Below are 27,814 nucleotides of genomic sequence, written 5' to 3'. Positions count from 1 at the left end.
CCCACTCCTCACGCCAAACCACCCAAATAAGTAAAAACCAATACACATTACATCCCATACATCCAGATCCAGAAAACACGGAATTACAGCGGGTCATCTGGTCCAACCTGCCCGGCGCAGGATTGTGTCCAGATGCTTCTTCAATACCTTCAGTGAGGAAGACTCCACACCCTCTCTGGACAACCTCTTCTAATGCACAATGTGCAACACAACTGCGTAAAGTACTTTATGGTTTTTTGGTTTAGTGTTTGTTGGTTTGGTTTTTTAATAAAACAAAGCAAAACAAAAGAAAACATCTACCAACCCAGCTTTTTTAAAGCTCTGTCTCGTTGTCAGTCCAATGGGATACCGGAGGCCCCAGATCACGGCACCCTGCGGAAGGCCCCACTCACTGCCCTGCACCAGCACACACAGCAGCTAGAGCAGTGTGCATCTTCCCCACTAAAATACAGCCCAAATACAGAATTTAGTGACTACAACGTGACCAAGGACAGCAGACAACTTTCAATGTTTTATTTTTATCTTTTCATTTATCACAGTACAATAATGTAAGTTAACAAAAAAAAAAAAACCAAAACAAATCTAGTGCCAATTTCCACGGTGTCAAGTGCTCCACTCCAAACCACGAGTGTCCATTAGAAAAAGTGTTGCTCCAGGCTTACAGCGACATTACCTTCCAGAGGACTTGGTCATGGAGGATGCCACTATAATTTTGTGCTGTTTCTGGAGAGCAACCCATCCCATGGCTCCAGACTCCACATTTCCCTGAGTTGGGTTTGGTTCATCCCACACCAGCCCACGGGATCTGGGAGAGAAAACAGGCCAAGGACGTGTGCAATTCAATTTCCATTTTGATAAAAGACAAATCCTGTGGTACATTTTGCCAGGATGGCAAGTCCAAGGTGTGTAAACACAGCCAGAGCAACACAGCAACTGGAGGAAGACGATGGGATAAGTGCAACTAAGGCAAAAGGGAGTAACTTCTGTTTTGACATGATCATGGCGGACTGTTGCGCTGAGGAAATGATTCGGTAGCAAAACAGGTATCACAGTACACCTGGACTACAGAATCAGTGAGACTATAGCTTAAGCTTGATTATTTATATTTACAAATTCTGAAGAATATTTTAAATTGCCTCTTCCTTTCCCTTCCTCCCACAATTGCAGTCTGCTGCACTTTTGAAAAGCAGAGATGCTTGCTTTTACTGAATTTAAGGCTATTATGACAAAAAAAAGTTTACAACTTCCCTCTCCAAAACTAAGTATTCAATTCAATTCACTCTAGAATGTCTTGGATAATTCTAAATACAACCAACTGTTTTCCAAAACAAATCAACTCATTTTTATATTTGGAAGACAAAACAATTTATGCTGCAGAAGTTGGTCTTCATTCATACACATACTTTTGTCCTAGAAACCAAACCACTTAGAACTGCAAGGTAAGTTTAGCTCAAGACACCCATCCTCTGCTGAATACAGATGTGCTGGTGGGAGAGGTTCACTCTCTTTGCCTCAAAGGACCAGGCCATCAAAAGATCTGCTATGGAACATCCTGAAGTTAACCCACCTTGCTCTGAGACAGGCTGAAGATGTACTGACACAAGCACATCTAAGGAAGCAGCAATTTCTGAAAAAGACTGCTGGGAAGACAATGTCTGCCTGTTAATGTCCTCACCCAGGAGAAAACTACACAGGAACAGTAGAAATGGACACAGTCCAGCCATAACCACAGCTCCCACTTCTCTCCATGGGCAAAGGATACCTGCTTATTATACGTGCACCTGCGAAAGCTCAACGCCTTTGAGAACTCACATTTGGGAGGGTGAGGATCCTTTCCGTCATAGGAAAGTGGTTGATTTTGCATTCCCTGAATTAGGCATGTGTTGCTGGTGGTTTAAGAGTTAGCTGAATCTGGTCCAGAAGCAGCCACAGGCTAGGCTGGGCTTCACAAAAATGCCTACAACAAACGCTTCCTCCTCCTGACCTTAAAGTGCTGGGAAAGTTCAGCACGACAGACTACTTAGCCTAGCCTGGAAAAAACTTCCACAGTCCTACCATACCAAATCCTAAGATGATAGATAAGGTTCCTAGGAGTCTAGACAATGAAATCCCCTGCAGATGCTGACAAGAGAATTTCATAAGGAAAAAAATATAAGCTTGGAGTAATTGGTTAACAGCAAAAAACACGGCAATTCAAATCTTGGCATGGTCAACCTGCATTTTTAGAATACAAGTGACCCTTTCTAATGCACAGCTATCACTTCATTTGTTCAATGGCATTTTTCACTAAAAAAAATATATGTTCCTCCAATTACGAACATGAAAGACAATACTGTAATAATAACACTTCAGGTATTATTTAAGTTTTATAACTTATCAGAAGTCAAGATCTTCTTACACACATTTCCTATTTTTATCTTGAAGGACAGCTAACCTTAGAACATATGGATAGTGGCTCACTACTTAAGGGCCAGTTCTAGACATTCTCAGTCTGACTCATTTGGGATGAAGAGTTTATTTCTTGCACAGAAAGAGGCTCCTTACCAGTCCCTGCTTTGCCAGCCACTGTGTATCTGGCTGACCTCCCAAGGAGCAGCATCAGTGAAAAAGCAGCTCCTGTACTTTCATGTTACCTACAGGCTGACACACTCCACAGTCTGCTCGGAACCTCTGAGCAAGCACTGCAAAGCTGGCTGTACCTACTCAAAGTTTCTGTCTCCTGGAAAAGCTGACTTCTCACCTAACAGAGAAGGTTAAGCATGGCACATATCTGACCGTGAGACTCAGTCATAACCCTCACACAGACGGCATTGCTAAAATAAACCTGTGTCTCTTTGCAACATGTTAAAAAATTCACTGATTGCCTTAACACACTGGAATAATCACTGCATTTTCCCATTAAATATAGCATCATGTGTTCAGTAAATTCAGAAAAAAGTATAAAAAAACTTTCAAAACAGCTCCTTAGTTATACCTTGCTTGAACTGAACCCTTGGTATTTGAGCAGCATGAGTAATCCCATTTCATTTCTCAACATAACTCAAGACAGAACACAAATAATAAAAATACAAATAATCTATAAAAACCACAGTACATCAGAAATCTGTGTAAAAAACATACATCTGTATCAAGGAGCTCAGTAACAACTTAAAGCACTACTCAAAATTAAGTACCATACATGTTACAGTACATTCCATTTATTATGACAATTTAAGGCTAAAATAGGTACGACTCCCTTATAGTCAAGCTTTCTTATATTTATAAATGCATACAAACATTAAGTAGATACAAATGCGTAGGGGTTTTTTATTGCTCTGAACTGTCTACTAGAATGTTCAACTTTCCCAGATGTTGTCTCAGTTTGCCTTTTTCAATCAAGCTGAAGTCCTATAACTGCAACTTACAGCACTTGTACGATTATAGACCTTCTTTGATTTGAGCTGTAAATAAATTCAAAGATATATCAGACATTTGCCCACCACTGAAAACTTCATAACTTAGTGTAACTAAACTATTTTATCATCCATAAGATACACAATTCATCACAAAGATTAGTTCAGCCATTCTTCAGGAAGGATTTTCTTTTCAAAATATTAGTTCTAACCAAGCGGCAAACAAGACAACCAGCAAGAAATGATTTACTGGTACCAGTCTAACAGACTGGGCTGGGGGGGAAAAAAAAAAAAAAGGAAGCTGGATATGTGCTCCAAAACAAAGAGCAAACTTTTCTTCTTGCTCATAGAGCAATTATGTTTCCTAATTATGCAAGGCGATGCCTCATTCTGCCAGTGCCAAATTCTTTGACTGTAGCTTGTCCATTTCTTGACCAATATTCCCTTCAATGGTATCACACTGGGCAAGAAAAACCTGAGAATAAAAAGCAAACAAATGTTATTGGATACAGAGTTTGGCACCAGGAGGTATTTTTGAAGAACTGGAAGTGCAGTTTCTATCATGAGTTTGAAGAAGTCAACTCAACAACCACTTTCCAGTTGTTTTGGTAATAGCTTATGTACACCTGCATTTACGCAGAATCCAACAGAAACATGACACTGGATAAGGCTAATAAGGATAATAGCATGGCTGCCCACCATCACCAGTCCTGATGCTGATGTATTTTCAGTTGATCCAAAGTTCTTAAACAACAAGAGGAAACATAAAGGTTCAGACAAGTTAGTGCTTCATTCAGTTTGAAACATGATTTCTAAGCTCCTTTCTAAAACATGTACTTCAGAGGCCAAGGCTGGGAGGGAAAAACCTGCTCAGTCAAATGTAAAACAAGCTTTCATTAAACCAAGACCTTTTCTACTTCTTAAGACTATAAGGCACCACTGAACCTTCATCTTCATCAGTAGCTGGTGTTCCTCAAAATACAGAAGGCCCCATTCCAAAAAGGGCAGTCCTTTTTGGGTGCACCAGCAGCCTCTGGTCACTTTGTTTGGGCTGTACACAGCACAACATGCCAGCACTTTAAACCAATAAACTGTTTTAGGCCAACCCCAAGGTATGCAAGTACACTGCACTTTCTGAGAAAGGTTCTCCCATTAGCTATTTGCACCTTGCCTTCATTTTTGCTATGTCTGCACCAGACTCAGACAGTCAAACCAGACATTTCATGCTATTTACATTAAAATTATACTAAGAAAGCACTCTCCTTCTAAAGCAGCAAACTGTTATGCCATGTGAATGTTCCTCAATCATCACACTGCTTGGAATCATCTGTTTCCAACCAATCCCTTGAGCTGTCATCAACACACGTCTGTAAGAACTTGAGTAATGAAAAAGTGAAGGTGGTAATAACTGCAATTGCTGGCTGCTACTGTTTCATATTTATCTCCACACCCTGGAAGATGTGTGACTGCCAGCAGTAGAAGACAGTTAACAGCTCTCCCTTGCTTTCATGGATACTTAAGAATAACAAGCATAACTTGCCACTGTTTTCTTGTTCTTGCTCTGGAAAAACAAACCGTTGTTGACAGCTCTGATCTGAAACCCCTTAGGATTCTTCTGCAGTCCTCAAAGGGTTCATAACCCACAGCTGCATAATGCTGTGCCTATAAAAAGCACATAAGTAATTCTGATCTCTGCTCAACAGAACCTATTCTATGCTTTAACAGCAGTTCTTATACAAAGCCCCACTTACTTCTGCTGTAACTTCACCCAAGAGCAGAGATCCAGTAGCTTCTACTAAGTTGGTAGCCACCAGCCTATTACAAGTTTTGCTGCCCTGGTTGGGCACATGGAATCAAGAGCGCGTTCAGAACCTCCACATAACACAGCCACACCAGCAACCACCTTCATTTCCATTTGCATTAACTGAATCTATCTCAATAACTGAGTACAAAGTCCTTTGTCCCTAAAGCTGCAACTAAAACCGTTTCTCCTATGAAGAAGTACTTCTTGGTGGGCCTTCCTCTAAAATATATGACTATTCTAAAAAACTTGTGAAACATCAATAGGAAGTGTTTAATAAGGTTACAGTAAAAGAAAAAATCATTCAACTCTACATATGAATGCAAGGTACTTCCACAAACAATTTTTAGGAGCCCAACTTGGCACTAAAGCTGACACAGTACAAATAAAAACATTTGTACAAGTAGCATCACCATTCATTTATGCAAGTTTAAGTAGAGGGAGCTGAATTCCAGTATTTATTAACCAACTTTCAGTTCAAGGTCTCTGAGAAAACAATGCCTAGGAATTAACAAGGATCATACCATAGCAAAGCAATTAAACCCTCCATCCCCAGCACAGCTACTCTGCTGTACAGATCTTAAAGACCTACTCTCCGAAGAAAGTTGGTGCATTGCAATAGAAGCTAAATTTTCTAAAGAACACCCCTGGCAAGGTCAGGAGTAGGTCAGCAGGAGGTCCAGTTCACTGCATCCTTGTGCCCAGACCTCAGTCATTACTCCAGTCCTCCAAGATTCAAAAGAGGAGGAATGATCAATCCTGATATCTTTACAAGTTATGAGGATTACTTCACATTGTCAGGCAGCCATAAGACAAACCACTAATGTAAATGACAAACATTATCTGAAAACAGCATGAACTATGAAAATCTGTATTTTGTGTGCTGTTTTATAAAGCTATTAAATACCTCTCAAAGGGAAGTCATACAAAATACCAGCGTAAGAACAAACACTGAAAAAGTCTGAACAGCTCATTTCCACAAACTCTTGGCATCTAAGTGCCCAGCATTTATGGAGAAAAAAAAAAAGGGAAAAAAACCAAAAACAATCAAGAAAACTCACCTGGACCCTCTTCACCAACCCCTTCTTTTTCAGTTTGCAGTCACTGAAATTCTCTGGCAAATTCTGCAAACAAGTTGATGCAGGTTAATGCTGAAATGAACATATTAGACTTACAGCAAAAACTGGAGTTATCAAAGAATCTTCTGAATAGGCATCCTGAAAATGCCATGCCCACTCAGTAAGGGTGATTACACAGGAAAGAAAAAGTTATTAAAAAAGTCAGGGATGCAGCATGCTGACTGCAAAGAACAGAGCTAGCAAATCTACCATGTTTCTTTAGGGAATATAGAACAACAGACTACACACAGTGCTTTTTCTGCTGTGGTGTGTGTTAACTCTTCAGCTGAGCTTCATCCTCAGGGTTTTTTTCAGAGATTATAACATGAACAAATTTCTTACAAATACATTAACTCAATCACTTGGCATCTCCGCAATGTTTTCATGGAAGGCAACAGATGTGAAGTGTTACACAATGTCAGCTTTTAACTTAATTCAAACTGCATTATTTTCTGTACTCCTACTCCCCATTACGTTCATGTATGTCATCCTGGCCAGTGTTATATGCTTTGTCCTTTTCGAGCTATGTGAAATTTGGGTGCTGCTGAGGAATGGTGCTCAGGTTTATGATTTTTTTTTTTTTTAAACAGGTAAAACACCTGTACAGATTATTATCGTTATATGAAGTTTATGTGAACATTCTTAAAAACACTGTGTTCTCACTGGTAAAGACAGATAAAAATCTTGGGAGTTTCTCACTAGTTTACCTTTTATTTTCCACCCTAACTCCAGACCAAGAATACCTAGGCTTTCCTAACATTATCTGTTTCATTTCAGCCAAAATGTGAGCACAGCTGGGAGGTTTAGATATATAAACGTTTGTAAAAATCACACAACAAACAAAACAAAAAAAATAAAGGTGTTCTTTTATTTTGTTGTTCAGACAAATGGATTTTACTCCTCTGTTTTGTTGCCCATGCTGTGTGCACTGGTGTGAGGCACTTCAGCTGAGCTGCAGGCCATGACACCTCCCTATGGGAATATTCCTTATCTCCTCAGAGGTATTTCTGTAAACTGCTGTTTCCCCCTTTGGCCCTAACAGCATAATAGCTGGAGTAGAAAGCTACAGCCTAGTTTCCATTACTGAAACTTGGTAGGAAAGTTATAAAAACTGTACTCAGCATACAGGCTAAGGGGGGATGAAATGGAGGATGGAGCAGGGTGGAAAGTTACCAACCCAGATATAACAACATGGGAAATTATAGGGAGAAAATGCAGTTGCTGCTCTCTGGATGGAATGTGGTCAGCATGCCCAACTTCCCACACACAATACACACTATGGGGGCCTAAAAAGAGGTGGACTGGAGACACCATGGCCAGGGTCTGTCCAAATCCTGCAAGAGGAGGAACATGGTGGTACCTTGTAGCTGATAAGCCACTTAACAGCTGTCAGCCAAGGAAGGAAAAAGATTTCCTGCTGTTGAACCAGCAACCGTGGCAAGATCACAGATGCCCACCTCCATTCCAAAGTTTACCTTGGATGCCATTCTAATGTATAGCTCCAGCCCCAAAGGTCACCCCAGAATACTGACATTACCCACCTCCAAAGTACAACCACCCCACACTGAACATGATGCATGACTAGTCACTCTAGCTCCACCTAAACATAAAATTAGTATAAGAGTAACTTAAAAATGGCATAAAAATAGGGAAGACTCCATTTTTGGGGATTAGAGCTGGTTAGTATATTGCTTCAAACATGTTTTTGCAGCCAGATACTACCACCAGCAATCCTGTCAGAGTTTTCCATTGTATTAATAAAGGAAGGTTATTCCATAAACTGGTAAAGTGAATCCTTCAAGGGCACTTACAGTCACTGGCAGCAGGTAATATATTTGACTGTGGATACCCAGGGGGAGGTCCTTGTTAAGCTGTTGTGTCCTGAACTTGTCCCTGAAACTTGCCTGGGGCACCAACAGACCAATCAAAGGTGTGGAGGTCCAGAAGGAGCCTCTCTGGTTGCATGTGACCCCAAGCAAGTCAGCTGAACCACCCTCCCATCAAGTGGACTGCTCAGGGAAGGTCCCCATAACAGAACACTGACAGACTGGTGGGGCACGAGGGTCTCAGCTAACCTGAGCTTTGGGGTTTTGTTTGACAACACAAATCACAAATCAAACAGAAACAAATCAAACAGAAAGGGCTGGAGAAAACCTCCCTTTTCACATGACAATGCTCCTTGAGCTTTAGAAATACCTTGCTCTGAAGACCTGATTTCATGTTTACAACTCATGCTAAGAGGTTAAAGAATTATAGTAGGAAATGCTTATCACATTTTTATTGATCCAGATAAAATCAAAAAGTTTAGTAATAGGGTCTCATCTTATTGTACATGGAAAAACTTCCCAGACGTCTGGGAAATGTTTGTTACAGGAACAGTGATGGGTTTTTTTCAGAATATTTCTTTCTTTTAATCCTTGAAATACTAATTTTGTATGAATTTACCCAATGACAAGTATAGCAGAGACAAGAAGCCAGTTAAATTTCATCAGAACAGCATGGTAATTTAAGTAAGTTCTACAGAGGAACTATAATTAAAAAAAATCCTCGGGAAAGGAGGATGAGCCACCAGAGCACAACTATGAGTCGACAGCATTACCAATGTCCTCAATAGATGCAACTTGACAGATTTGTTGTGAACTTATGTTAACAAAATCAGTGACTGGTATTTCAGAAGAGAAAGCTTTTTTTCAATTCTTAGAATAATCTGTTCAATATTGTCTTTCTAGATTAAAAAAATCTGCTATTTAATAGAAGACCGTCTTGAGGATAAAAGTGAGTGCTCACACTGCGATATTGGAGAAAACATTCATTAAATCAGAGCTGGTTCACAAGTACATACTGTCATGACCATGGATTAATATATTCCTACTGATCTCAGAAAAATTTTGCTTTTTTTTGAAAAAGACTTTGAGATATTTAAAAACCTGAGCCAGATGACCAAGTAAAGCATTTCCTGTGTTCTTCTCACTGAGATTTGAAATAGTGTATTTTGACTTCAATTTCTGGACCAAATGTCTAACTGATGAAATAAACAGCACATGTGCAAATGCACATACACAAATCTTCAAGTATTGAGCAAGACTCAATTGCATTCTTCCTGAAGAAAACTTCCAAGATCTGTGGCTAATGGCACTGTCTGACTGTGTCAGACAAATTAAAATTTTGTAAGAGGCAATGAAAGCAGTAGCTGTTTAAACACATTTAGGTTTATGTTGCAATTATGTTACTATGCTTAAGATACAGATGCTCTACCAAAAAGCATTCTACTTCATAACTTTCTTTCACATCTCTGGCAGTGACAACACTGTATTTTTTCTCTCACACCCCACTACTGTATGACTATAAACTTCTCCACCTTCCAAATTCCATCTTTTAAATTCACAATTGTTGAATGCATGGTGTCTAGTTCAGTTCCCAACTCAGCTCCTCTAATTAATGAGCTTGTCTGTTACCAGTAAGAGAGTTATACTCCTAGAATAGAAAGAAAATATACAGGCTTTCTCACCCTTATCTTCTGTAACCAACCAAAATTTCATTTTGCATCTAACTGTACAATTTTGAGTGAACCAAATAACACACAGCAGCTGAGACACCTTAATGAGCTGCGAACATTCTGAGAAAGAAAAAAATTGGAACATTCGTAGTGTGAGCTTGATGGTATGTTTGACTTCTACAATGCATCATTCATTCTTCTCAGTCAATCACATTTTCCCCCTCAGAATTTTTTAACATGCTGTTGAACTCAATCAACAGCACCTCTATATGTTCAGTAGCATTTAACAGATGTGTCAGAACCAGCTTTTTACTCGGTTGCTGAAAAGAACACTAATTACTTGTATAAACCAATTCTACAATAGAATACTTTACTGCTTTGCATTTCTATCTGCCATTTTTTATTCCAGTGGAACTAATTTATTGTTCATACACCCCTCATTACCATTCTGCACTGCTGCCTCCATACACTGCACAACCACAGTACAGCTGAGTGCTGCCTCAGTAAGCTGGTGGCCTGTTTATCTGACCTGGTGTAATACCAGCATTCTGAACGCCCACATTTTATGTAAAGATTCCACCCACCTACATGTATTTCATCTGCAAGATTGCACATTAGTCCAGTTTTCATGACAAATCTCACAGCTAGCTTTGTATATTAAAAGAAACAAATATGTGCAATGTAACTGCAATAATCAGTAATACAAATCCTCAGTAAAAAAAAAAAAACAACAAAAATGCTGTACTAGACCTAAAATCCCTTGTCCAGTACTATTTAGAATACTTTAGGAAAGGAGATAAATCACAGCATGCTTTCTGTTTAAACCACACAAAAAGTACCAGAGTTAAAAGTAAACTTGGGAAATTCAGTTTGGATTCATCAGGAAGCAGTGAAACAGCTTTACAAAACTGCCCGCTGGGTTCCAGAATTGCATGCCAGACTACAAGTACTGAGTTTTTTTCTAAATAGGATTTGGTATCAAAAATTGAAGGGAGTCAGAAATAAACTTTAACCCCATCCAACTGAGACAGTTGTCACCTTATTGATATTTTCATGACAACATGTAGTAAATCTGCCTCTTCAAACAAGGAATCAGTTATATAAAGTCTTTTGCTGTCTAACAGTATTCAACTAATAACTGCCAGCACAATATTCTCCTTTATAAGAGGCACAAAAGGAAAAAGAAATTTGAAGACTTCAAAATACTTAGAATAGAGCAATTTTTAAAAAAAATGGCTTTAACACACAGCAAAGACTATATTATCATCATAGGCTCACAATACAAAAGCAGGCAATTAGTTAGTAAGCTTCCCACCATTCCCAGGAACACATCCATATTACATAGCATTTGATGATGGCCAGTTCAAATCATTACTCTGATTTAGCCCACTGCTGAACTTCTTCAAAGAGTCCATCAAACTAACTACATTTGTTTCATCAGTTACAGGTATTTGCATGGCATATTTCTGAAAAAAAAAATCCTAAAAAAGGTCACTGTACCAAGGAGGAGACCCAAAGACACCACTACCACAGAAAAGCAGTATTTTTCCCTTCAGAGCAGGCAATTATGATCTTGATATGCAACATAATTATATAATGAGGTTTACAGAGAATGACCAGCAGACAGAGAAACAGAGTAAGGAAACACCCTGGCTGGAGCAATCTTCTATTTATCTCTGTACAAGACCCTTATTCTCATCCAGCTCTCAGCTACTACATGATACAGGAATAAGTACATTATACTCTGGAAATGTAATGTAAGGTTATGATCCACTAATGACTGTGAAGCACTTGGATAGCCAAAAATAAATTTCTTAGTACATTAAAATATCAAGTAAGTTTCTGTTGGGATTTAACCTTCTTCTGCAGTTAGTTACTTACAATGGCATCAATCTGTTCAAGTGTCTTCATGAACTGCTCTGCAGTTCCTTTTATCCTCTTGTCCAGCTGTTTCAGTGCTTCTGCTTGGAGATCCTTTGCTAAAAATCCCTGAAGAAGAAAAAACAAAATTATCCCCTACCCTACACAATACCCACCTTAGAAAATCCATTAATCCACAACAGCAGAAAGTATCTTTTACAGTTTCTGTATTTTCAAGCATGATAGGGACTCCAATCTTAATCTGTATTCTTCTGTATTTTATCAATTTTTGACACGGTAAATGCAAGATATGTTAGGTTTACTAAAATTATAAACATGTAATAGACCTTCTTCTTTGGACTTTGAGAGAACTCCAAGTTTTTCCAGATAAAAATAACGTAATTTATCCCATACGAAACAATATTTACCCTTTTCCAAACAGTGCCATGTCTCTATTTAGCAAACTCATAAATAGCATTTGGAACTCACTAAGTATTACTGACTCTTGGACTTGTAGGAGCGACAGCCTATTACTGACTACTCAAAAACGTTCAAACTGTTTTGTTTGGGTTTTTTTTTAACAGACATACCTGCAAAACTGCTTTGCAAAGATATAAAGTTATACAAAACTGCCATACCTTCTGGATACTTGTGAACTCTTTATTAACTTCCTCTAACTTATTAGCTATTTGCTCCACTGACTTCTCCAAATCTTTTAGCTTCTTTAATTCAGCCTCCTCTTCTGGACTATTCTGTGTATTCAAAAGTACAACATTCACAACTAAGGAACAAATAAAGATACAATGCAGCTAAAAAGCAGAAGTGCTGATAAAGACATAAAGGCTTCTGAAGGTTTAGAATACACACTACACTGTGGCTATTCTTTCCATATCTCAATACCTACCAAATAAGCTTCTTCCAAAGCTTAATTACAAATATACTTAAATCAGCAATGTATATAAACACATTTAATGAGATTAGTTTGAAGGAAAAAGGAAAAATGCCATTTTTTTTTTCTTGTCAATTTTTAATTTCTAAAGTATAGGCAACATTTACATCACAATATTACCTCATCCTCAACTAGCAAAGCCACCCACAAATCATTTCACCAGAAATAACTCATATGATCAAGATTCAGTAGCTACAGTTGGGAAAGTTTTTTTAAAACCAGAAAAATAAAATGAGCAGATAAGGTCATCAGTACAAAGAAGGTTCATGAGCACTGATCACAGATTAGGCAGAGTCTTGTCAATAATGTAAAGCAGAAGCCAGTCAATAATGTAATTTCAGAAAAGTACAAACTGCAGTTATATGCAGTGTAACAAGAGATTGAACTCAACTTTGTGGATAGGTATACAAAATTAAGTTAATGCTGCAGCTTTGTTTCTATGTTCAGCAGCTGACTTACTGACAAAAATGATGATAGCTTAAGGGGGAAAAAAGATCCAAAGGCAATGCTTACCCTTTTCCCAATCAACATGACTTTGCAACCGTTTTTAACACCAAGTGCTGATAATGGTTGTTCCAATTCTTTCAGAGACTTTCCTAAATGAAGAATGAGAGAGGAAAAAAACAGTTAAAGTACAGTCAGTAGCATAAGAAAATCTTTTTGAAGACATTCAGAACATGGACACCTGAGAGTGACTAAGATAAAAGCTTATCATCTATAAGAAACAAGGCAGTTTAATTATAAGTTACCTTTGTATATCAGTTTCTGAAAAGGAACTGGGACTCCTGTGACTTGTTCAATAAGTACAGCCATGTCTTGTAGTGTAGGTTCACCATTTTCTTGCTGTGAAGCAACTTGAATACTGTGCTTTTCATTACCTAGTAGAAAAACATAGTAACAGTAGTACTTATTGTAACCTAGAAAATATTACAGAGAATTAATAATTACTCTAATAATTATTACCATTAATGCATAAAGTTCTCAAATCACAGAATCTCATGAAGAATCGTAATTTTCAATCAAATTATTCTACTGCACTTCCTCTTGAAGAGACTGACCTCAGCTGAAAATTTTGGTTTACATTGGAATATAACCTGAAGAGTTTCACTGGATATATTTTACTGCCATAATTTAGCTCCTGCTAAATATTATTCTCTCTTTTTAAGAGTACAAACAGTGTCCAGACATCCCACAAGCTAAAGCATGAAAGCCCACACCTTCCTGATGTATCCCACTTCCTACTTGTGGGAACTTCTAATGACATGAGTCTTTGGTATCTGAAACAATTTATCACTTCATTTGCTCCCTTCTCCTCAAACACGAGAAACAAGCAATCATTGTCTATCCTGTTTCATCTCTACCACCAACCAGAGAGAATTCTCGGAATACAAAAACTATTTCTCCCCATACATTACTGATAAGCAGACATAACCACTTGGAGAAGTCCCAGTTTATCTGCCACCTTCCACTTATGAAGCATCCTATTCAGACTTCCTAAGATTACTTGCATGCAAACAGGAGGGAGTTCTTAGGGAAAGAAAAGGAGTATGCTTATTAATCTCTGCTTTGCAACAGACCCTTTCTACAACCCTCTGCTGCCACACACTTAAGGTCTGTCAATCTGAAAGCACCCGCAGGAATCAACCACCTCTGGCTCCATGGGAAATCGAAACAGGAATTTTTTACTCTGCAGGAAGAGAGAATTTGACACATACCAGAAGATAAACTATTCTCATGCCACTAATGTAAAGTGCACATATCTTTTACAAAGGACAGTGCTAGAAAAATTGATTTTAAAATGCTCCAGCCTCCCACATTCACATGACAAGTGACAATTAAATTTGTGCTAATGAAATTTGTTATTCCAAGACAATTTTAAGCTTAAAATCCCATTATGCCACTCTCACCCAAGCATATTCCATAAACAACCCTTCTTACCACTTTGTTTAGGGGTAAAAACACCAAACCACAAAATACAACCTTGGTATATTTCAAAAGGTCCTTTTGATATATGCAACTGTTTTGTATAAGGGCTCTGCCCCTGAGCATTTGAGAGGAAGAAAAAAACCAAACAAACATTAACTGAGGAAAAAAAACAGATTAAGTTTGTCTAACAATAGAACCAGTTTAATTACAAATTATGAGTACCACTTTGGACAGACTGTAAATAAATTTTAATTTAAATTCACAGCAGAGTGAAATCACCATAAAAAACAACTCATGGGTTGCTCCAGGTGCCAGAGCTGAGATTCCCCTGCAGCCCACAGTGAAGACCATGGTGAAGCAGCCGTGGCCCTGCAACCCATGGAGGATCCCACACCAGAACAGGTGGATGCCAGAGAGGAGGCTGTGAACCTGTGAGAAGCCAATGCTGGAGCAGGGTTCTGGCAGGGACTTGCAGAGCCATGGAGAAAGGAGCCCACACTGGAGCAGGTTTGCTGGCAGGACTTGTCACCCTGTGGGGGATGCACACTGGAGCAGTCTGCTCCGGAAGGACTGCAATCCATGAGAGGAGCCCACACTGGAGCAGGGGAAGAGTGTGAGGAGTCCTCCCCCTGAGGAGGAAGGAGCAGCAGAGGCAACGTATGATGAACTGACTGGAGCCCCCATTCCCCCGCACTGCTCAGGCAGGAGGAATCAGAGAATTCAGGAGGAAAGTTCACCCTGGGGGAAAAGTTGTTTTTTCTCTTTTAGTTATCACTGTTCTACTCTGATTTGAATGTTAATAACTACATGTCCCCAAGTTAAGTCTGTTTTGCCCATGATGTTCTCTCCCTGCCCTTCTCTCAAGCCACGAGCCTTTTGTTGCATTTTCTGTCCCCTGCCCAGATGAGGAGGGGAGTGACAGAGTGGCTTTGGTGGGCATCTGATGTCCATCCAGGGCCCGCCCACCACGCTTGAAGATTACCAAGTCACACATGTGGCTCTGCTGCTGTTCTGTTTCTCAGCCCTAATTTCCTTCTTTCCCCACTTTCACTCATGCACACAAAACTTTACTAAAATTGTTTTATGCAAAGTGGTCGAGCTGCATCTGACAGCTGTGGGTGTAAATCAGACAGGTGAAGCCCAAACTGAACAAAGGCTTCTATTTGCTATCTATTAATGACAAAGTCATTACCAGGTAAGAAAACAATTAGAAAGACAAAAACATTCTCAGACAAGCAGGGTGTTGGCAAACAACAAGATGCTGGAATTATAAATATGTCAAATCATTAAATTACTGACACCTTTGCAAAATGAAAACCCTCAGATCAAATGGAGCTCTCTGAAGGCACTAGTAAAAGCACATGAATCATCATGATTCAAACAGATAATTCTACAAAATTCTTCACCAAAGACTCTTTAACAAAGCTACCAGGTGATAAAAGGAAAGATTTTAACACAACAATTTGAAACACAATTTGAAAATATTAATGAGCAAGCAGAAATAAATAAGTTTTAGAGATGGAAAGAACATTACCAACATAGTGCAAAAGAAACAAAGGCAGAATTCAATTAAATATTTTTTTAAAAAAAACACAATAAAAAATTACTAAGTTTTGCTAACTCAGCAGAACACCTCGCTGATTTAATACCTTACTATCTTCTTCATTCCTCCTACTGTCTCACTTAGATCCACTTCAAAATTTAACCACGGTGTTTCCCATCTTATTTTTAAGAACTGTGACGCCCAAGCAATTCTCACCCATCTACAGTAACATTTTATATTTATTTATCGATACAAGCCTACCTTCCTCTCCACCTTTTTCTCCCTCTTCTGGTTTTTCTTTCTGAGGTGGAAAAAATCCCAACTGTGTCAGCTGGCCTTTGAGTGACCCATTCCACCAGGTCAGCACCCACCTGTCCCACTGAAGAAACCACTTTCTGTTGCAGCTCACTAGCTGCACACATTCAAGCCTCTTCAACAAACCAGAAGAAAGCCTACTAGGCAGCACTGCTTTTAACACGCAGTGCTGACCTCAGCAGCATATTTCATCTAAATTAATTTGACCCAAACAACAGAATCACAGAATGGGTCAGCTTGAAGGGACCACAGTGGGTTATCTGCTCCAATTTCCCTGCTCAAGCAGGGTCATCCTAGAGCAAATGGCACAGGATTGTGCCCAGACAGCTCTTGAATATCTCCACAACCTCTCTGGTCAACTTCTAGCAAGGCACAGTCACTCCCACAATAAAGATCTTCCTCATATTCAGGTGGAACTTCCTGCGCATCAGTTTCTACCCATTGCTATTGCTGAACTATTGCTGTTGCTGAGCACCACTGAGTAGAGCCTGACTCCATCTTCCTGGCACCCCCCTTTCAGATATTCATTCACATCAGCGAGGTCTCCTCTGTCATCTCTCCTCGAGGCTGGACAGGCCCAGCGCCCTCACCTCTTCCTTTTAAGATCCTGATCCTCGCCGCCCCCAGACGACCTCTGCTCTGCGCTCCCTGGCAAAGGCCGTCGTGTCACCCGTTCCCACCACCACCCTTGCAGCACACCTACGCCTGCCATCCAGCTGGAGGAGACACTGGCATGCCGTGGCCAGTAAGGAGTGATGACGGCAGGACGGCAGGAGCTGGGATGGGTCCCAGGCGGAGCGGGGACCGGGCTGTGCCCCGCCGAGGCCGCCCCCGCTCGCCCCCACCGCCGGTGCGGCCGCGGCCCGCCTGCCCCACAGCGCCCCGTGCCGCTCCGTGCCGGGCGGGGATGGCGGGCAGCGGGGCGGGGAAGGGCCGGGAGCGGCCCCCGCGGCCGGAGATGCGCCCCCCGCCCGCTGCCCCTGGCGCTTACTGTAAGTGACGGTGACGGTCACCGGGGCTCCGGGCGCCGCCATCTCGCCCCGCCACAGGAACCGTCGGCGGCGCTGCCGGGGCGCGCCCGGAGCGCGTCACTTCCGCAGCAGGAAAACGGGAACGCCGCTTTCCCGGGCCGCCCTCGCAGCGGCACCGCCGAGCGGCTCCCGACGGCAGCGCGGACGCGGCCGAGGCACGCCTGGAGGGAACGGGACCTCTTCTTCCCCATCCCAAACCAGGCGAACCCTGTGCACGTGACGCTGATAACCTGCCCCACCCGCCCCGTTCTTCGCACGGAATTAATCGCCAAAAAACGGCACACAAAGGGATCTGCTAATCTACGTGATTTTATGTCTCCACGGAATACATAAAGTTAATGATAACCCGAGCAGTTTTCAAGAAGGTTACAAGTACAATCGCATAAAAGTCTCAAGACTGCGGTAGTTTAAAAATTGCTTTCGGTTCTTTTATCAAACAGGCGTAGTAATAAGGGAACTATTTTACAGAGAGTAAGCAGCAACGTATAATCTTAGTCTCAAGAAAGAAAACATAATACAAAGTCAAAATAAACCTCAGCTATCAACAGCCACCACTAGTCTTCACGTTTTACTTTGTCCATAAGATACGGAAATCAAAACCTATCAGACTGACTGCATCCACTGAAGGGAACTGGGATGAATTTTCCATTAACAGAAGTCAGTAGTAGAACAACTTTCTCCAGAGAAAGAACACCACCAGCCATTCATATTGCATTCTAGGATGTAGTGATATTAAGGTTACACTGGAAGGACAAGTTCTCCAGAATTATTTTAAAATAAAAAATATTCTTAATACAATTTGAAAAGTAGAGTTCATTGTATCCATTGTGCTTTTGAAACATTTATGTTGCAGGGATCTTTGGCAATCCAAATTCATCCACCAATACGCCATCCTGTAGGAAAGAAAAAGAAGCAATGGGTTAGCAACTCTCCAGCAACCAGAACATTTCACAGAAATGTTCCTTACTACTTCTATAAAGTGTCTGTATCCGCAATTGCCACTGTGTGACAGCTGGAATCAAAACAAGAGCATCAGTGTTCTTCCTCACTATGAAGCTCTATTAACGCCCCAAAAGCAAACATACAGAAGCTTTTCTTATGGTTTTAAGACTAGAGCTGTAATGGTACACTCTAAATTCTACTGGCAGTCTGACAGTGACTATAGGAGTGACAAAATGTCATTCTAGTGATTTTCAACACAGTTAAGAAGCATTCAGTATACTGTACAATGTATTCTCAAATTCTCTGTATTTAGCATCTATACATCTAATACATAAATAACATACATCACATTAAGCACACTTTTTTGTTCAAAATATTAAGGATCCCAAATATCAAACAACCAACACCAATGTGGTTAACCCAAACCAACCAAAAATGTATTTTGCTGTTAAAGAGCAAAGGACTCACCTTGTTTTTTGTGTCCGTAGGAGTGACCTCTGGGATTGCTGGAGCGGATGCAGCTTCATCTAAGTAGGAATTGTCTTCATCAGCTAAAAGCTCATCACCTAACGCATCCAGTTCTGAAATTAAATTATGCTGGTTGAAATATCATGCAAGAAGCTCCTTTTGCAAGAGGAAAGTTGCTCTTACAGACTCAGGATTTATACTGAACACTTACATTCAGACTCAGCATCAGTCATCAGTCAGAAATAAACACACACTGGAGAGAACCTTATTCCCTGCCTTGTAACATTCCATTGGTATCTCACGTTTGTCTATGCTCTTGTGACTTCTCTTAAAGGAAATGCAGCTTTAATGTTTAAAAAAGCTACCAAAGCTTTTTAAAACATATTTACAGCATTTGACCAAGGAAATTAAAAAAATCACTGTATGACAGTATGATGATTTTTATATTCCATAATATAAAAAAATCATCTTCCCCCTTCCTAACCTGCTTCCAAATCATCTTCATCAATCTCTGGTGTTCCATAGCTACGACTCAGTGCCTCCTGGACTTCATTGGCTTCCTCCATCATATCTTCCAATTGATCTTGTATGTCCTGAAGCAAGAATAATTTTCAGTTGGTCCATATTTAGTCAAATTCAGTTTAGTAATGCCAACATACAATTCTTTTAACACATAAACCATTTTTTGGAAGCAGTGTTAATACAAGTCAAGACACAGATTCAGGACAGGAGTACTTGAAAAGCAGATAAGGTATGAAATTTAGACAGATCTACTATCTGCAAAATAAGCACTAACCTGAGTTGTGCCTGGAAAAATTTAGAGAATACATTAGCATATTTACTAGCACTGTACTTGAGTAAAGGTAAGGAAACAATATTTGCCTAAAGATTTACAATGCAGGGCATTTATAGAAGACAGAAAAGGAAACAGAACTTAAAGGAATTCAGCATTGGCACTGGGTAAGAGCTTAAGTAGCAGCATACTTGAAATTATATTTAGAGATCTTATAGGAGATTTTTTATGCATTTTCTGAAGTCAAAGCCAGCCCTTGCTGATATTTGGCTTGTGGTTTGTTTTGTTGTTGCCTTTTGTTGTTGTTTGGGTGTTGGGTTTTTTTTTTCTTTTAGGTTTTGTTCTTTTTCAGGCACTGCCTTGAACTGGGGTGGGGTAAAGGACTAATCTGCATGTTATTAGCATAGGAAAACAAAAAAGGACAAAAAAAGCCATAGCAGGAAGCATCCACTAACATTTATACTGAAGTGCAAGGGGAGGAGAGATTAAAGATTAGCTCAGCAAGGAAACAATAATCACTACAATTAAGGCAAACCACTGATCATGCAGTACCAGAAAAATCAGGAAGAAATTATGATGGTGGTCCCATAAAAAAGACAGACAAACTCATGTGAAGAAAAATAGTCATTTTGCCTTCAAGTTCATAGTCCACTCACCATTATTTCAGTACACTATTTTTGTTCTTTCACTATTTAAACTAGAAAAGCTCACCTCAATTTGATCAATCTTGACTTGCTTGTAAGCTTTCTTCATTTCTTTCACCCCCAGTTTCATTGCATCCACCTAGAAGAGTCAAGCATCATGCTTGTATCTGATATAGCACAGATTAAACAAATTAAACAAGTGTGAGATAAACAAACTGGTACCGTTGTCTTTGTATCCTTCAGTGCCTGAATAGTGTAATTAGCTTGTTCCATATTAAAAGACTGCTGTGACAGATTATCCCTCTGTTGCTCATACCTGTTTAAAAAAAAAAGGCAAATAATGGCTTTAAAACACTACAATATTTATTACCACAAATGCTCCTAATTTTTTAAAAACTGAAAAACCAGCAACAGTAGTCTAAAGATAGGAACAAATTTGTGTGTGTGTTTTTTTTTTTCACTTACTATACACAACTGCAGAATAAACAGCTTCATGAAAATCTGGCCATTATGCATTTCTGTGTACTTGAAGCCAACAAAGCTATTCCTGAACTAAGCTTTGTTTTAACTGACAGCAACACCATATTTGCCTAGATTGACAAAGTAGGTGAGGATACAGCAAAAGTTTAATCACCATAAGGTAGGCATGCATGCCATGCTCACTAATGCTGTAAAGAGAATGGAAAAGTTGGCAGACTATCCAAACCACAATGGCTCCACATTAGAGTTTTTCAGGGCAGGGAGGAGGATAGGGTACCAACAGGAAACCTTTAAGACTAACCGCAGGGAAAAGAGAGACTTTAAAAATTAAGAAAACATCTTTCTCAAAGCTTAACTTGTATCAAATCAAGAATGTAAAATATGTTAAGTTAATCAAAAGAACAAAAGCATAAAAATGAACCATGATTCCTTCTAACATGGAAAGCAGGAAATCTGAAAGACTAGGATCCACATACAAAACTTGCTGGACACTAATGCCTTCACCTATTACTGTTCCACAAGAACAGAAAGAAATGACTGAGGGATATGACAGTAGCCTATTACGAAGGGCCCAGTAATCCCACCAAGGAAGATCAGCTGGCAGCATAGTCAAAAACCAGGAAAAAAAAAAAAACCTAAAAGCCAGAATCAAGCAGTCCTCCTCACAACATCTAACAAAAGTACCACAGCCCTTGTCATATGATATTTTGGATTGTGAGAGTTTACTAATACTTAACAAGTAATTGAGTGAGTCCATAAAGGTACAATTCATCTGAGGGATGTGAAATACAAGATGATGTGAGCTTTGGCTCAGACAGCTTTCAAAATTTGCATTTCACGGACTATGAGATATTCCAGTGAAACACTCCTGAACACTTCCAATGTTCTGATATTCTTTCCTTTGGATCTCTTGCTGGACTCTTTCAAGACAGTACACTAGACAAAACCAGACCACAGGATCACTTATCCTGTCCATTTGGGAGTTTCTGCATAGACATAATTACCTGCACTACATCTGCACAAGTCCTCAGAGGTGTCCATAGAGAACAGGTAAATTTCCAGTAAATCAGAGCAAGGTCATCAAATACACAATTTACAGTAATCAATTACTAATATAAAATGAGGCAATCTCTCAGAAAGTTTAGAAGCCAAACATATTTTTAATAATGAGCAAATTCGGGTTATCTTGTACCACCAATCCAAATTTATATACAGACATATAAACCATAAATATGCAAGGAGATACTTCTGAAAGGCTTCCTCAGCATTTTTCTTTAAAGAATGCTCAGGAGAGTACTGAAAAGAGAAACTAAAGTGGTGCCACCACCCCCTACAGTAAACAACCTTTTATTAACCACAAATTGAGAAAGGTTTCAACTTACATTCGTTTCTGCTTTAACACTCTCAATGCTTTCTGCTTTACTGTATTCTGAAAGACACAATAGTGTTGTATTAGATAAAATATCTGACTTTACACTTGATTATGCCGTTTAAACCTAATGCATTTGATTTAAGTTTTCCAAAAGACTCCTCAGTTACTAGTGCTGAGAGTTTAACAATAGTTACATTCAGCATTTGGTCTGCATTAACAATTAACAAAACAGGAGAGTACACAAAGCTTCTCATAGAAAATAAGCTTTCAGTTTCCAGCTTCTGATTTATGTTTTCAGTAAGGAGAATAAAATGTCAAACTTAGTCCATCACAACTATCTTTCATTAACACATTTTAATGGTCAGCATAAAATAACACTGCAACAGGTTTATACGTATATGTTTATTTTCAAATCCATTTTATAGTGTAAGTTCATCCCCTTAAAAAATGAGTTGCCCTGCTCCCTTTAGGCATAGTGTGGAGCTTTTTGTTTTGGATGACAAACAAAACAGCCTCTCTGCCAGACTTAATTCAGGTAGCAAGGAAGAAGGGAAACAAGTTACTTGTCACGGAAGAATTACATTATACTCTGGAACAAATAAAAACCAATGAAAACACTGTTCAAAGATGTATGTCTAATAAAAATAATCCAGCAGGATCTTATCTCTCATCCATAGGGCAAGATGCAGTTTTAAGAACCTGATGAACTGGCTAAATCACATGACAAGGAGTGTGAGTCACATCCTCTCATGCTTAAATTCCACAAAAGGTTCTTACCTTTGCAGGTCCCTCTCTCATTTTCTTCATTTGATCCTTATACTTCACTAGTTCTGCATCAAGCCTAGCAATTTTCTTGTCAATTGACTCAGCTCTGCTATCCACCTTTAATACATGAGGGGGAAGACAAAGAAAACAATATTCATTAAGCTTTTATTCGGGTATGGGACAATAAAAAGAACTGCCTCCGTTCTGTTTTGTTTCTAACTGAATTGTTTCTTTACTCAGTGGTTTTATAAACAATTTAGATTTTGTGAGAATCCAGACCCAGAATCAAGTGAAACAACTTCTAGAAGGAGTACAAGAAACAACACTCTGAGGCTGCAGGAAGCTCTGCCATTGTAACATATTCTCTACATTTTGAGATGCTCCCTCGCAAACCCACTCAAGGCAGTTCTCCATTCCAGAACTTCTGGTAACACAAAGTGCCAGGGACTAAAGTGGAATGGAAAACTTTTAGGTGTACCCTGCTGGCATTCCACAGAGCTGCCATTTGGAATATATTTTAAGTCTTCACCATAAGAGGGTTAAAAACAACAATTACATAACCAAGCATGGGTACAGGTAGATCTAACAGCATACACAAATTCATAAAAGGCCTTTTTAAAATTAAATGACTAGGCCAGCATTTCTCTGGAAACAAGAAAATAAAGCTTATTAACTTCTCATTCCAAGACTCCCCAGGGATTAGATTATTACAGCATTCCAATTATAGCATAAAACAGATCAGTGCAAATCTACAATTCTGCCTGGCTAATGGTGTGGCTAAGCATGTACAATTATGTGGATTTTGATTTCACTGTTTCAATGACCCTTTTAAAACCCTGCTCTATGACAGCAACATGCATTTGCCAGAGCCATCCTGAGCAAAACATCTGAAATGAACCTTCCACACAAGACATTAAAATGTCTGGGCACAGCCGGCATTGAAAAATTTGTATTAAGTTTTCTATTATCCAAATACTTTCCTAATAGCAAGAAAGAGAAAAAATTGGGATTTTAAAACTCATGTATGTTTAAAGCATGGCACCTCCTCAAGATCTTTATCAGCTAACTGCATCTTTGAGGTTGGCCTCTGCAGGAGAAAAAAATTATTTTGTTTATTTATATAATGATTCTTTCAAGCAGTACTAGCAAGAAACAGAGACAGAACCTCCCACATCGACTAACTATGTAAAAATTTCACACACACATGACATGGGACCTCAGCTTTTAAAAATGAGACTGGACAGAAGAGGGGAGAATGGATCTAATCTATTCAAAAAACTAGACCGTGTATTAGGACTTGAAGAGCTTCTGTCTATTACTCACAAACAAGGCACACTGAGGAACATTTCACTGCTACACAAGGGCCTCAATTTACACAAAAGAAAGGGTATCTGAGTTTTTAACACTGCTGTCAAAATTATTAACCTTTTGTTCATATGTTTCCTATTTACTACTGTGAAAAAAAACTTTAGAGTGTTTTTTCAAAGAAGAAAAATTAAAAAACATTATTAATGCTTCGCTTCCTGGTGCATTTTTCCTCCTACCGGCCTCGTGACAGCTTTGAATCATCTGACTGTGCTCTGCCGCCAAACATAAAAACCCTGCCTTTAAGTGCAATGAATTTTAGATAACTAAACTTGTCTACACAGGAAAGAACATCCAAAACATAGACATGACTACTGCCTAAGAGTTGTCTATGTTTTTAACAAAATGTTGCATTAATCATTTCTCACCAAACACATTTCCAAACTGCCATTTAATGGCTAATTACCACTAACATGGGAAGAGATCTTAAAAAGCAATTTGACTCTTTCAAAAGGTAGAGCAAAATGTGTCTAAGACAGAAATGCAATAGTACCCCAAAAGCAATAGTGGTTGAGCCCCCAAACTGTTGGATTTAATATTGTAAAAAAATAGTACAAGTTTTTTAATATCTCACACAACTCTCTTCAATAATAATTCACGTGTAATTTAAAATAAACAATCTAATCATGTCTGTAGTTTTAGCAGGACCTATCCTAGAGACTCCATTATTGTGAAAAGCCTTTCACAAGTCAGATTACTGCATATAACTTGTAACAAAAAGTTAATTCATAAACTTCAAAATACTAAAAAAAAGTGTTTCTCCCCATGCTTACTAGTAACAACTAGTAACCACCCTGTAACATCACTGGTTGCCAAAGTCATCACATGCATAAAATGGACCTGAAATTCTTCTTTTCAGTTAATCTGCTGTCTTGCCTAGTCAAACTTTCAGATCGTACAATTACAAACAACTAGAAGAGGATCAAAGCTGCATTCAGCAGGATTTTTTTAAGGAAAAAAACCCTAAATTCCTGGAGTTGCAAATCAAAACATCTGTTTAAAATACACTTTTATGCACCCCAAAACTCCTTTAGGATTGAACAAGCTCTTAGCAGAAGACAGACTGCCGATCTATCTAAATTTTCTTTTGATTTACCTCAAGATTAGAAAATGGACATTAACATGGAACTGGCAAAAGCAGCATGAAAAATCTAACAGATTAATAAGGAGTTAGTTTTTGTGAGGGAAACAAGGCTTCCTGCTCTTCCACTTATATTGCCAAAATAGCAAATTTAAGCACTTAGTATCTCGGATTTTGGAGTTCAAGTCATCCACCAAAGTGTTTAATGCTAACAATGGGAAAATTCATCCTGACTTTCAATCAGATGCTTTATTCACTGTTCTAACAAAATATATTTAGAGTTATGTTTGGGCTTAATGCTGCTAAAAAGCAATACAGATTTTTGTCAGTAAGATAAAGTACCAGGACAAACATTATGAGCACTTCTGTCTCCCCATCCAGCCACTCACATACCCAAGAGACTGATGTGTAGGCACCACTGACAGATATTAGGTATTTCATTTAGAGAGTCTCTTCACTGGGTAGCAAAATAAATCTTCTGAGAGGAAAGCTGCGATTTTTCCATGGAAACTGTTGTCAGGTTCCAATGACAAAGCTTGGTTAACCTACATTTATACCGCAACCATTACTGACCTTTGTTTACTAACAGAAATACTCAAGAAATTCCATTTTCTTTCTTCAGTTCTTAAAATTAGTTTATAAAAAGAGGAGATGCAAAACCATGCTACAGTTTTCTTCATAAACTTTAAAGTCAAAAAGGCTATGAAATTACAAGATAAATCTTAACATTTTTTTTCTTAACCCTCTTTGCAGGCAGGCCAACACAACAACAGCTGTAAGTGTTTTGCCACGTGTTTCCTGAGCATTTCTTACTTGGTCTGAGCTTGCTTATTTGTCCACCTGCGCACACCTTTAGCATCAACTCTACCAGCCCTAAGAGACAAAACACCCCTCTGTACTGGATAGGGAGAGTGATCTTGCTTCTGCCCCTGTCTCGCCACAGCTTGCCACGGCAGGAGTTAGGTAGTGCAATCAGAGGAGTTCTCAGATGGAAATGCTGAGAACATCGATGAGGATGAGCATGTAAGGAGAGCCATGCCTGCTCACTGCGTGCACCCATTCATGGGATGCGCTCCTATGCGCAGGACACAAACGCAGGCATGGGTGCCTGGACATACACAGGCACATCCCAGTGTACGTGTGCGGACACACAAACACGCTCACCAAAACACACCGTGTGTCCCCGCACATGACAGTGCCCAGGGACAGGCCGGGCGTGGCTCTGAGTAACCTGCTTCAGCGGAAGGTGTCCCTGCCCGTGGCAGGGGGGGGGTTGGAGCTGGGCGATCTTTAAGGTCCCTTCCAAACCATTCCGTGGTTCTGTGATGCACATATCCATACACGGGCACACACACTGTGCCCACGCACCGCAGTGTCCCCACACTCACTCACACCTACGCACAGCTGCCGTCCCCAGGGCCGCCGCGGCCGCGCAGCGCTCAGCGGGCCCGGGCGCCCCGGGGCGGGCACTCACCGTCCCGATGCAGTCGGTGAGGCTGGGCGGGGGCGCCTTCGGCTTCGCCTTGCCGAAGAAGCGGTTCATGGCGGCGGTGCCTCGGAGTCGCTCCCGGGCCCGGCAGCGGCGGCAGCGTTCCCGGCCGACCCGGAAGGCCACGGCCGGCCCCGCCCCGGCCCGCCCCGCGGAGGAAGGGCCGCGGGAAGCAGGAAGCGCTGTCTCGGCAGCGCATCCCCCAGCCCCGCTGGCTGGCGGCGGGGGGACGGGCCCTCGGGCCGCACGGAGGTTCAGCAGCCCCGCACACGGGGACGCTTTCCTTCCTCATCGCACCCCGTGTAGCCATCTGGGCCTGCACCGCCTGCTCGCAGTGTAGGGTCACCCCCATCACATCAGTCAGCTGATCTGTCCAAAGTGCCAGGAAAACATAAAACGTGTACCAAAACCGCGCTATGAATCAGGAACAGCGTGGCCAGCAGGGTAAGGGCAGGGATTGTGCCCCTGTACTCGGCGCTGCTGAGGCCGCACCTCGAGTGCTGTGTCCAGTCCTGGGCTCCCCAGTTCAGGAAGGACATGGAGGTACAGGAGCAAGCCCACAGAAAGGCAACAAAGATGATGAAGAGTCTGGAGTACAAGTCCCATGAGCTGCTGAGGGAGCTGGGGGTGTTTAGCTTGGCAAAAAGGAGGCTCAGGAAACACCTTTATCGCTCTCTACAACCGCCTGAAAGGAGGGTGGAGCCAGGTGGGGGTCGGCCTCTTCTCCCAGGTAAGAAACGACAGGACAAGAGGACACAGCCTTAAGGTGCACCAGGGGAGGCTTAGGCTGGACATTAAAATAATTTCTTCACATAAAGGGTGCGTAGACATGGGAATAGACCGCCCAGGGAGGTGGTAGAGTCACTATCCATGGAGGAATGTTTAAGGAAAGACAGCATGTGGCACTCAGTGCTATGGTCTAGTTGACAGGGTGGTTCAGTCGTAGGTTGGGCTCAGTGATCTCAGAGGCCTTTTCCAACTAAC

General features: G+C 40.4%; 2 protein-coding genes across 3 annotated transcripts; both read right to left on the bottom strand.

Annotated features, from left to right (window-relative positions):
- Nucleotides 1-498: 498 nt before the first annotated feature.
- BAG1 (BAG cochaperone 1) lies at nucleotides 499-17,459 on the bottom strand. Of its 2 annotated transcripts, XM_005517365.3 has the most exons (7): nucleotides 17,392-17,459; nucleotides 13,366-13,494; nucleotides 13,130-13,212; nucleotides 12,306-12,419; nucleotides 11,689-11,796; nucleotides 6,255-6,317; nucleotides 499-3,867 (listed from the first exon to the last, which is right to left on the bottom strand). In XM_005517365.3, the coding sequence occupies exons 1-7, from the start codon at nucleotides 17,432-17,434 to the stop codon at nucleotides 3,778-3,780; spliced, it is 630 nt and encodes a 209-aa protein (XP_005517422.1). In that variant the 5' UTR covers nucleotides 17,435-17,459; the 3' UTR covers nucleotides 499-3,777. The 2 variants fall into 2 exon arrangements, with proteins under 2 accessions (XP_005517422.1, XP_014113523.1); XM_014258048.2 differs by lacking the exon at nucleotides 12,306-12,419.
- Nucleotides 17,460-17,722: 263 nt separating this feature from the next.
- On the bottom strand, nucleotides 17,723-26,962 carry CHMP5 (charged multivesicular body protein 5). Its single transcript, XM_005517364.3, has 8 exons — nucleotides 26,816-26,962; nucleotides 22,908-23,012; nucleotides 22,141-22,187; nucleotides 20,501-20,594; nucleotides 20,346-20,417; nucleotides 19,326-19,434; nucleotides 18,842-18,954; nucleotides 17,723-18,324 (listed from the first exon to the last, which is right to left on the bottom strand). Exons 1-8 carry the CDS (start codon nucleotides 26,882-26,884, stop codon nucleotides 18,274-18,276), a joined length of 660 nt encoding a protein of 219 aa, XP_005517421.1. The 5' UTR covers nucleotides 26,885-26,962; the 3' UTR covers nucleotides 17,723-18,273.
- Between the last annotated feature and the right edge of the window lie 852 nt (nucleotides 26,963-27,814).

This window comes from Pseudopodoces humilis, chromosome 1 (assembly GCF_049639895.1).
Source record: "Pseudopodoces humilis isolate 2021_Gansu_Grassland_sample_001 chromosome 1, ASM4963989v1, whole genome shotgun sequence".
In the NCBI taxonomy this organism is placed as follows: domain Eukaryota; kingdom Metazoa; phylum Chordata; class Aves; order Passeriformes; family Paridae; genus Pseudopodoces; species Pseudopodoces humilis.
Note: the sequence above shows the minus strand (reverse complement) of the source record. Positions and strands in the feature narration are given on the sequence as shown.

Coding starts and splice junctions, on each gene's coding strand:
- CHMP5 (XM_005517364.3), bottom strand. CDS start 26,884: ATGAACCGCTTCTTCGGCAAGGCGAAGCCGAAGGCGCCCCCGCCCAGC. Junction 23,013..26,815: donor TCACCGACTGCATCGGGACG/GTGAGTGCCCGC, acceptor CATGTATTAAAG/GTGGATAGCAGAGCTGAGTC. Junction 19,435..20,345: donor TCAAGATTGATCAAATTGAG/GTGAGCTTTTCT, acceptor TTCTTGCTTCAG/GACATACAAGATCAATTGGA.
- BAG1 (XM_005517365.3), bottom strand. CDS start 17,434: ATGGCGGCGCCCGGAGCCCCGGTGACCGTCACCGTCACTTACA. Junction 13,213..13,365: donor TCAGAAACTGATATACAAAG/GTAACTTATAAT, acceptor TTCTTCATTTAG/GAAAGTCTCTGAAAGAATTG. Junction 11,797..12,305: donor AGTTCACAAGTATCCAGAAG/GTATGGCAGTTT, acceptor TTTCTTCTTCAG/GGATTTTTAGCAAAGGATCT.